Here is a 10,625-nt window from a genome sequence, read left to right on the forward strand (position 1 = left end):
CCTTGTGACCTAGAGACAGGGAGCCTGGGTGGCCCCAGGACGCTGCCTTTTGAGCTGCACCTTAAAGGAGGCCCAGGAAGGAACTGGTGGCTGGAGGAGGGGGGGAGGGCTCCTGGGTGCCCCCACCCCAGAGACCCACATTGAAGCCCACCAAGAGGCCACAGGCGTAGTGGGTCCTCACAGTGGACGCCACCCCCACTCCCACTCCCATGCCCTCCACCCCCTGACCTTCACTGCCCTCCGCAGGCCGAGCAGCTCAACAACGAGCTGGCCACGGAGCGCAGCGCGGCCCAGAAGAACGAGAGCGCAAGGCAGCAGCTCGAGCGGCAGAACAAGGAGCTCCGAAGCAAGCTGCAAGAGATGGAGGGGGCCGTCAGGTCCAAGTTCAAGTCCACCATTGCGGCACTGGAGGCCAAGATCGCACAGCTGGAGGAGCAGGTGGAGCAGGAGGCCAGGTAGGTGGGGCGCGGGCTCCAAAGAGTGGCCTGCTGGCCAGCGAGTACACGGCGGTCGGGGCTCAGGCTCTCTGGACATCTGTCCTGGCTGTGGAATGAGCCCAGTGGTCCCCACGCCGCAGCTGTGTGTGGAGAACCGTGTGTGAACACGGGAGAGAGGCAGGCCTAGCCCCGAGAAGGCCCGTCCCAAATGGCCCTGAGTGGCAGGGGTCCTCTGGGAGGTCCGCTACCTTCCCGCGAGCACACGGGCTATGCCTGGCCTGTGTTCTCCGAATGTCGTGTTCACGGCCACCCAGGAAAGTGCAGATCAGCAACCCCATTCAGCACGTGCCAATATGGTCCGGCTTCTCGTTATAAAGAGAAAACAAGATCACGGCCCATCTGTGACCATCAGACTACGAGGATTCTGACCCACTTTTTTTTTTTGGTAGTGGCTTTCTTGCCAACTCACAGACCATACAAAAATTCAGCCTTTTCACGTGTACTGCTCAATGGCCCTTTAGTATAGTTGTGGATAGCTGCACCCTCTGTACCGTCCAGCGTGGGACAGTTTCAACACCTCAGTAGGACACCCTGTACCCCCCTGGCCATCACCCTGACCTCCCCCAGCCCTCTGCAACACAGATCTGCTTTCTGTCTCTCTTGTCTCTTGTGGATGTTTCATGTAAGTGGAATCCCACAGTCTGTGCCCTTCTGTGACTGGCCTCCCTCCCTGTGTCTTCGAGGTTCGCCCACGTGGTAGCAGACGCCAAGTGCTGCGTTCCTTTTTAAGGCCGAGTACTGTTCGTCTGATTTGGGGGGTGAGCCCTGACTTAGGGCCCCTCAGGGAAAGCGCTCACAGTGGGGGAGAGGCTGGTCGGGTCTACGTGCCAGGTGCAAGGGAGCCCATCCCCGCTTCGCCCCCCTCGTCCCCCCGTATGCAGAGAGAAGCAGGCGGCCACCAAGTCGCTGAAGCAGAAGGACAAGAAGCTGAAGGAGGTCCTGCTGCAGGTGGAGGACGAGCGCAAGATGGCGGAGCAGTACAAGGAGCAGGTAACCCGGGACGCCGGCCTCTCCCAGCCCCGCAGGGACCCCACGGCGCCCCCTGCTCACCCCCGGGCCTCTCCCTGACAGGCAGAGAAAGGAAACGCCAAGGTCAAGCAACTCAAGAGGCAGCTGGAGGAGGCGGAGGAGGAGTCCCAGCGCATCAATGCCAACCGCAGGAAGCTGCAGCGGGAGCTGGATGAAGCCACGGAGAGCAACGAGGCCATGGGCCGCGAGGTGAACGCGCTCAAGAGCAAGCTCAGGTGAGGCTCACGGGCCTCGGGTGCCCACAGGGAGTTTCTTTCCTGATGCAGAGGACACCCCCCCCCCCGCCGCCCCCTGTTCCTTTCCAGGTTCTCCCCCCTCACCAGCACTTATGCGGCACCACTGTGTGCCAGGCACATGAACAGGCCGCGGATCCACCAGGGCCCTGCCTTGGAGCAGCGGACCCTCTGTTCGAGGGGGAGAGAGCATCCCAAGCAGGCACTGCGCTGTCAGCACAGAGCCCAATATGGGGTTTGATCTCACAAACCATGAGCTCATGGCCTGAGCCAAAATCACAAGTCCGACACTTACCTGATGGAGCCACCCCAACGCCCCCTCGTGTGGTTTCTTTAATGATGCACGTCCCTTCCCAGCCCACCCTTGGGCGAGGAGAAGGGGAGGGAGGCACACCCCTGTCTCCTCAATCCTTGTCCTCACTGCTGCATTGCCCGTGCGGGTCCCTTCTCTCCAGAACCTCTTTTCTGGGCTTTCTCTTGACCACTTTGGTCTAATCAGGGTCTCCCATCCCTGCTGCTGTTTGGGGCCGGATCATCCTGCCTCACAGGAGCTGGCCTGTGTTTGCAGGATGGGGCATGGCACCCTCTGGATTGTGACAACCGCAAATGTCTCCAGCCGTTGCTCAGTTCCCCGGGTGGGGGGTGCGGTCGCCCAGGGGTCTCGAACCACCGCCCTAACCAGGGCTGTTTTCTCTCCCACGCCCCTGTCCCTGAAGCTGGATAGGCGACACCCCTGCTCCCCAGGCCTCCTTCCCACCTCCACTGGTTCCCAGAAGGCGTGGGCCCCGAAGCTTCCTGCCACACTCACCCACACCCCTCCAGGGGGGTGATCCAGTCTCTTGGGTCCTTGGTCTGGTCTCCTCTGCGATCCTGCCACCCCATGGGCCCTAACACTAGCTCTAACTTGCCCATCAAGCCCAGGCTCGGTGGTCCGTCCGCCTCGCACACACCCTCAACACCCCAGACCCCTCCTGCTTTGAGGTATGCACTTGGTGAGTTAAACCAGACTTTCCACCTTCTGCTCAGGGAAAAGCAAACAGGCACACTGCCAGTTCGTGCTGGGCCTTGTCTGTCACCACAAGGAGCTGACCTCACTCGGTGCTGCCTGGGCCTGACTCCCCTCCCCCTTCCACTGTCTTGGGCATCTGGTTTTCACTGTCTCCCCATCCCCACCCATCCTTACAAGCTCTCATGTCCCCGTCAACCCGCCTCCCCGCAGCTGTGTCCATTTCCTCTACTCCGTTCCCGGGCTGAACTATCTAGCACCAACTAAGGGCATCACATCAGGTACACCTACCTCTCTTCTTCCCTCAAGGACGTCGCTCCAGAAATTCTCACCCTTCTCCTTTTCACCATTTCCACGTCAACAAAGTCAATCCAGGAGCTGAGAAAGCCTCTGAGCCCCACGCCCCCTGCTACCCTTTACCACGAAACCTTAATGGTCAGTCCTCAGTCCTCCCCGACTGAGCTGCAGCTTCCTCGACCCACACCGGGGTTTGTTCCTCCCCTCTGGGTGTCTCTCCTTGTCTCCTCTGCTGGTACCTCATCTCAAAGCCCGCCTGCCATTGGCCTGCCCCAGGGCGCCATCTTGGTTCTCTCTTCATCTCCTTTTCTGCTCACTCCTAGGTGACCTCACCCAGCCTGGTGCCTTTTGCGTTCCACCCACAGCGTGTGGCTTCCTGGCCCAGACTTCTTCCTAGAACCCCAGACCTGCTTGCCCTTTCCCCTCAATGCCTCCCAGGCAGCTTACACCTTGAGCTGAACCCCTTCACGCCCAAGTCAGCTTCCCTCACGGTCTTTGCCAGCTCAGCAACTGGACTGATAAAGCTGCTGTTAACCCAGTCCACTAATCTGTGCTCTTTCTTTTTCCCTCTCCCCTATATATAACATCCAATCTGCCATGGAATCTGATCAACTTTCCCTTAAAAACACTGTACATCCGGGCACCTGGGTGGCTCAGTCAGTTGAGCGTCTGACTTCAGCCCCGGTCATGATCTCATGGTTCATGAGTTCGAGCTCCGCATCAGGCTCTGTGCTGACAGCTCAGAGTATGGAGCCTGCTTCGGATTCTGTGTCTCCCTCTCTCTGTCCCTCCCCGGCTCATGCTCTCTGTAAAAAAGAAAAACTTAAAAAAATTAAACAAAACACTGTACATCCACAATCCAAGAGACAAATGCTTCTTGCCATCCTCATCCAAGCTACCCTCTCCTACCATCTAGGTAACTTTCACAGCTTGTGTTTCACTTGTGTTTATACTCCGTCTTTATAGTCTGTTCTCAACATGGCAGCCAGAGGGATCCTGTTGAAATAGATATGAGTCACAACCCCCCTTTGCATGGAAGCGTCCAATGGCTTCCACCTCATTCAGATTGAAAGCAACACCTTTATGATGGTCGGTTCCACCAGGCCCTACGTGATCTCCGTCCACTGCCTCCTAAATGAGCCCTCTGCCTCTACACACGCTGCCCGGGGCCCTGGCACGGGTGGTTCGCGCTGCCTGGAAGGCTCTTCCCCCAGCTCTCGGCATAGCTGGATCCCTCCTTCCTTTCCTTCAGGCATTTACACGGCCACGTTAACCTGTCTACAACTTCCAACCTCCCTCCCTGCGGTTCTCTTACTGATCTGTCACCATGTAACCTGCTGTTTATTTACTTATCTCATTGGCAGCCTTCACTCTGGCCCCATGAGCACAGAGGTTCTGTCCGCTTATTCGTCCCCAGTGTCTGGGATGGTGCTGGGCACAAACCTTCAATCACGGAGTCAGAGCTGATGTTTCCCTAAACTCATTCTCATACCACCTTGGCCATTTTGCCTTAGCCTTTTACTACCTCACGGTGTCTTTGAAATTAACCGGTCTAATCATAAGCACATCTATTGGCAAATAAAATTTACCATCCCTGTATTGTTAAACCAGCATCACCAGCAGCAACAGGTCACAATGAAATTAAAATACAGTGAGAACAAAACAGTAATGGATTCTACCTACTCTGACTACAAGTTGATGACTAGGACCAGAAGGCCTCTTTCGCAGTTGACAAGGGACTGACAGAAGATGACGTTAGCACCAAATAGACCGTCCCTGACATAATGAGATGTATTTTAAAAAGAGTGGGAAACGGAGTACTTTTCTCACTGTGCGATCGAGTTATCCAGGGGCACGCCCAGGAACCATCTGAAACCACCTGCCATTATCAGCTCCAGACTCTGAGCATCACTGCAGGCAGGTGACGAGGGGACAGCCCAAACCCCTTTCAGAAGGGGGAGGATGGCTGGCGTGGGGTACAGGGCTTCGGGAAGGAGACCCCAGATCACACAAGGCTGGGGAGGGCCTGTGGGTCCCCCCAGTGAAAGAGAAACAAGATGTAACCTCTCAGGTCCAACAGGGGCTTGGGAGCAACCCCCAGGACGATGGTCAGCAAGACAGCTGTTCTCACATGGAGCTGTCCCCCTCTCTCCCCTCCAGAATTTGCTTGGCTGGTGACTGAACCCTGCCCTCCTCAGTGCCAGGCCCGGGGGTGGGGGAGCAGTCAGCTGCTCTGGCTGTCACTGCTCCCTGTGGTCAGGACCCCTGATTCCCTTAGCACATGTTCAACGTACCTTGTGGGTTCTGCCCCCCAACAGCTGACCCTCCTCAGGGCCTACAGTATGGAACAGACTATTTGACACTCCCGGTACGAGCATACCCTAAGGCAGGGCCAAGAGCGGTCACACCTTCCTGCCGCCTCTGTGTCCCACGTGTAAAAACCTCAAGTCCAGCACTAGAGCCGTGAGTGAGGTTAGCAAGCCTGGCCAGCTCTCAGTGAACAAGGAAATGCGAAGCGAGTTTCATAGTCGTGCCGACCAGGTAAACCTCAACGTGAGCGCCTGTTAAAGAGCTGGGCCCGGCCTCTGCCACACCAGCAGACGTGAGCTTCTTAGCTGAACCAACAGCTTACGCGTGCCGGCCTCAGAGTTCTTGGTGTCCCGCGCTTCTCTGCCAGGTTGACTTAGAAGTGCCTTTGATCATTTCATCGAAGGGAATGCCTTTAATGATTAAAAACGCACTTAGAGGACTCCCTCTCGTTGGCGGAGGATAACCACCAGAGACTCTCTCTCTCTGTTTCAGAGGCCCCCTTCCCCAGGAAACTCCGCAATGACTCACCAGGTACCATGCCTCCAGCGTCGCGGCTCATGTGTGTTGCACTTGGTTTCCACTTCCGTTCTGCCCTCCCGCCCTCCCAGTCCCTGCGACCCCCTTTTTTGGCCCTCACGAACCTCCATGGGATTCCTGCAAAATCTGAAGGCCTGGATGCCTTAGTTCAAAACTCTTTTTATCATAGCCAAGATCAGTACAAGACTTAATCTCTTGACCCGTCTTCCTTCCCTACTTCTGCTTGGGCATCTGACACGGCACCAAATGTGTCCTCGTCACCGTGTGTTGACGAGCGCTTAAGAGGCTGCGTGTGTGTCACTCGGATTGTTGGTACCTGCATAAGTGGGCCTCTCTCACACTTGGCAGTAGGACACTTGGCTGTGCTGTCCTCCTCCGTCTGGTTAAGACGCTGCACTGAGCGGGTATGACACTTCTACAGCCTGGGCCCTTTCGTGGAAAAGGGCCTCAAATCTGGTCCACAAATAACAATTCACGAGCACAGGTTCATGGGAACCACAGCCCGGCCTCTGGTTGTCCCCACGGCCGGGCTTTCATACGCATGTCTGCGAAAGAAATGGGCTCTCACTGCGCGTTCTACAGTCGCTGGGGCCACATGAGCCTTGAGCGAGGCCTGGCTGATAACGGCACTTTCCGCACGCTAGGACACGTGCTGGCCACTGCGCAGCCAAGCATGGTGCGGACGGAGCCTTTTCCAGGGGTCTTGCGAGCCCGTATACACAGAGGGGGATGGACAGGACACCCGAGACTCGAGGATGGACACAGGACCCTTCACACGACAGAGTTAAGAGGCCTCGACTCGTGTGGGAGTCTACCAGCTTTTCACACGTGACGTTAGGCAACCAGGGCCTGGTTTTCCTCTCATCTTCCTTGAGAGGCCAAGGAGGCCCTGCCTTGTGTCCCTCTTCTCTTTTGGAGAAGTAGCTGTCGCTACCCCAATACTTAAAGCTGGATGAGGGACTGGCAGGAGCTCTAGGAAGAGTGCCCGGCCTCTAGAACACGGCTTTCTGAGCAGCGCTCCTGACAGCTCAGGCTGGACGGTGGGACCCACTAGCCGATGGGAAAGTGAGTCCTTGCAAATCAGTGCTTCTGCTCTGGTGCTGGATCCCACCATGCCACTAGTGCCTGGAAGCTCTCGGAGTCTGTGAATAGAAGCCAGACTCTCCAGGATCAGACACTTGAAGAAAATCTTTAGAAGGGGTCCCTTACTTCCTGTGACTGATGTAGCCAGTGCCCACCTCGGCCTTCAGGAAGGGTACCTGAACCGGAAGACAGGCTCACAGGACCCGTGGCGGAGCAGGGGGCTAACAGTGACCCGGGACATGATTTACGTCTTAGATCAAAGGAACACATTTACACCTCAGCTCTTGTAGCTTGCAAATCCACACTGTCTCGGGAGGCCAAGAGTGCCGGGAGCCTGGAAGGGTAGGGGAGACGGTTTCCCAACCCCAGGCTGTCCCACCGAGTTTTGAACCAGGAGGATTAGAAGCGGAAGAGACGCGTGGAAGCTACTCTCCTTTCTGTCCTGTCCCCCGAGACCCTGCTTTCAGACCCAGGTGCTTGGAAAACACAGGGCTAAAGACTTTTTAAAAGGTCACTTCTAGAGAGGGTGATGGAAAGTTAGTTCCAAGGGCACAGGGCACTTCTGAGCTTCCCTCTGACGTGAGTGAAGCTGGCCTGAGTCTTGAGCTGGGAGTGGTTACAGCTTTAAGTATTCATCCCTGACCGTGGCCCCTCAGTAGCATTCTGTGAACCTAGGCGGGTTTTCCCAGCCCGGGTTTCTCCCACCCTCGGACCCCAGAAGGCTCACGTTGGGGCTCCCCTTCTCAGTGTTCAGGATGTTCTGGGCCTTCCTTTTGCCTCCAATCTTACCTGAGTTGTCTCTTTGGACTAAAGAATCTCTAACTGGGATGGGCTCTCCCTCATAGCTTTCAAAAGTCCAGCCTCTGCGTGGCGAAGCGGGTCATTTTTTATGACAAAAATTCTGCGTTCCTCTTAGGCATCCTAAAATGAGTTAAGACCTGTCTTCTGATTCAGGTCAAACAGGGCCAGATCACCAGAGCCAAATACGACTATTTGTTGTCCCAGAAAACACAGCAAACATTTCTTTCCTGGAGAGGACGCTGAGTGCTGGTTATCTGACTTCTCCTGCCACCTGCCTGCCCTCCTAACCAAAGCCACACTGCAGGTGACCTAGGCACACCCTGGCAGGAACTCAGGGCATCCGGCACTCCAGAGGTGGGAGCCATAAGCACACAGAGAAAGGGGTATCCTACCAGCTAAAGCTAAAATACACCTTAGATTAACATGTCTAGCTTACTTTTCTAACAAATATTCATTGGGCACCTATTATACGCCATGCACGGTGCCTGTGTGGTGAGTAAAAATCAGCAAGATCTCTGTCCTGGGAGAACTCACACCGTGAATTCTCTCAAACAAGCAGGGGACCCTGCGTTGCTTTAACCAGAGCGCACACCTCTGGCATCCGCACAGTGACCTCTTTGCCTCAATGCTGCCTTTGATGCTCATTTCCACCTTCTTCCGGTTGAGAACCTAAAACCCTCCCCTTTGTTCCCTTCTGAAGGCAAGGGGGTACAAAATGAGAACACGATCTCCTTCACACCTGCTCCACAGGGTATGAATAACCCCACGGGAATGTGTCAGCCCCCGCTTGATTCGTTTTTTTCTTCTTTTCCAAATAAAAGACCACAGAAGAGAATCCTGTGGGCCATCAGACGACCAAGCCCAATTTTTTTTTTTTTTTTTGAGAGAGGTGTGGGGTGGGGGTGGGGGTGGGTTGGAGAGAGAGAGAGAGAGGGAGAAGATCTTAAGCAGATTCCATGCTCAGTGTGGGGCCTGATGTGGGGCTTGATCCACTACCCGGGATCATGACCTGAACAGCTATCAAGAGTCAGAGGCTAGGGGCGCCTGGGTGGCGCAGTCGGTTAAGCGTCCGACTTCAGCCAGGTCACGATCTCGCGGTCCGTGAGTTCGAGCCCTGCGTCAGGCTCTGGGCTGATGGCTCAGAGCCTGGAGCCTGTTTCTGATTCTGTGTCTCCCTCTCTCTCTGCCCCTCCCCTGTTCATGCTCTGTCTCTCTCTGTCCCAAAAATAAATAAACGTTGAAAAAAAAAATTTTTTTTAAATAAAAAATAAAAAAAAAGTCAGAGGCTCAACTCACTGAGCCACCCAGGCGCCCGCACCTTACTTTTTTTTTTTTTTTTTTTAAAGCTGATACTCTTGCTTTGAAAAATCTACTTTCCTCCCGTTCCAGCTCATTAAACGTTACCACACCTTGAGATAGGTCAGCCCTTGACTTTAACCTGAATATTTTCATTTCATTTCAGTTTGTCTGTGTTTGTTTTCTGTCCCTTTAAAAGCCTCTTCCAATCTCAAGGGGGGGCTTTCTGTACTAAAGAAACGTGTATTCTTTTAAAACCCACAGGCGAGGAAACGAGCCCTCCTTTGTTCCTTCTAGAAGGTCTGGAGGACGTCGAGTTATTGAAAACGCCGATGGATCTGATGAGGAAATGGACGCTCGCGATGCAGACTTCAATGGAACCAAAGCCAGTGAATAAACAACTTGCGAAAAGCAGAACAAAACCAAAACCCAGTGGACTCTGCTTAGCACTGTTTAAATCCATTTTCAAATCCCAAATGTCACAGACACCCCTCACAACGAATATAAAAACCACCACCCTGCGTCCAGGGTATCGATGGAGTTTTGAATGCTGTACCAAACGAGAAAAACCCAAGAAGCGACACAGACACCCCCGCTCCCCCCATCAGTGAATTGTGCAGAAATCTTGAGTTTTTAGGAAAATAGAACCACAGTAACTGATCACTGGCAACTTAGTTTACGTGAAACGGGGAGAAAGTCACCAAGATGGGTGCCACTGCCTCCCGCTCCCAAGCCATTCCCTAGCCTGTCTACCCTTCCAACGTCTCGAGTGGGCCCCTGTTTGAGTTCTTTCCCCTCTTGGTTACCGCACGTCAGATGCACACAGTTCACCGAGACCAAGTGCCTTCGGTAGTCACATGAGTTCAAAAGGAGACGCTGCTCCAGTGGGATGAGAGCAAGAATGTTACACTGTTTTATATGCACCCCGATTGTACTTAAGGACACCTTCACTAATAAAAGGTTATAAATCACTGGAGTGCAGTCGGCTCTTCTGTTGTTGTCTATGGAGTGAAAGAATGGGGTGTGTTCTTGCTTAATCCTTACCATGACCCTGGGAAGCCAGTGTTCATAAATGGGGAATCTGAGGCCTGGGGAGGGGAAATAAATTATCTGAGATCCCACAGCTGGCCAAAAAAAAAAAAAAAAAAAAAACACCCCAACAGCAAACGAGCAAGCACAGGTGTCACATGAGTCTGTGTGAGAGGACTTCTCCAAGCAGAGGCAGGCAGCTCCAGGCCCAGGAAGTAGGAACTTGACCATGAAGAACATCCTTATCAATCAAAACTCATACGTACATACTGTGAGGGATATAGGATATCCTTGAATTAAAAAAAACTTTTTTAAATGTTTATTTTTGAGAGACACAGAGCAAGAGCAGGGGAAGGGCAGGGAGACACAGAATCCGAAGCGGGCTCCAGGCTCCGAGCTGTCAGCACAGAGCCCGACGTGGGGCTCGAACTCATAAACTGCAAGATCATGACCTGAGCCGAAGTTGGACATTCAACCAACTGAGCCGCCCACCTGCCCCAAGATATC

The 10,625-nt window shown here is 54.2% G+C and overlaps 1 protein-coding gene across 5 annotated transcripts in view; it reads left to right on the plus strand.

Annotated features, from left to right (window-relative positions):
• The window catches only part of MYH11 (myosin heavy chain 11), a 125,556-nt gene extending 115,496 nt beyond the window's left edge, over window positions 1-10,060 (plus strand). For 2 of the 5 annotated variants that reach the window (XM_023246709.2, XM_023246710.2), the window contains 5 exons: window positions 247-455; window positions 1,379-1,487; window positions 1,569-1,741; window positions 5,865-5,903; window positions 9,354-9,500. In XM_023246709.2, coding sequence (XP_023102477.1) covers window positions 247-455; window positions 1,379-1,487; window positions 1,569-1,741; window positions 5,865-5,895 — 522 coding nt within the window. In that variant the 3' untranslated portion in view covers window positions 5,896-5,903; window positions 9,354-9,500. Of the gene's footprint in view, window positions 1-246; window positions 456-1,378; window positions 1,488-1,568; window positions 1,742-3,385; window positions 5,785-5,864; window positions 5,904-9,353 lie in introns of those variants that run through there. The other 3 variants (XM_023246707.2, XM_023246708.2, XM_045048059.1) reach the window with 2 other exon arrangements.
• Window positions 10,061-10,625: the final 565 nt, after the last annotated feature.

The sequence above is a fragment of the Felis catus genome, chromosome E3, assembly GCF_018350175.1.
Source record: "Felis catus isolate Fca126 chromosome E3, F.catus_Fca126_mat1.0, whole genome shotgun sequence".
NCBI classification, from domain to species: domain Eukaryota; kingdom Metazoa; phylum Chordata; class Mammalia; order Carnivora; family Felidae; genus Felis; species Felis catus.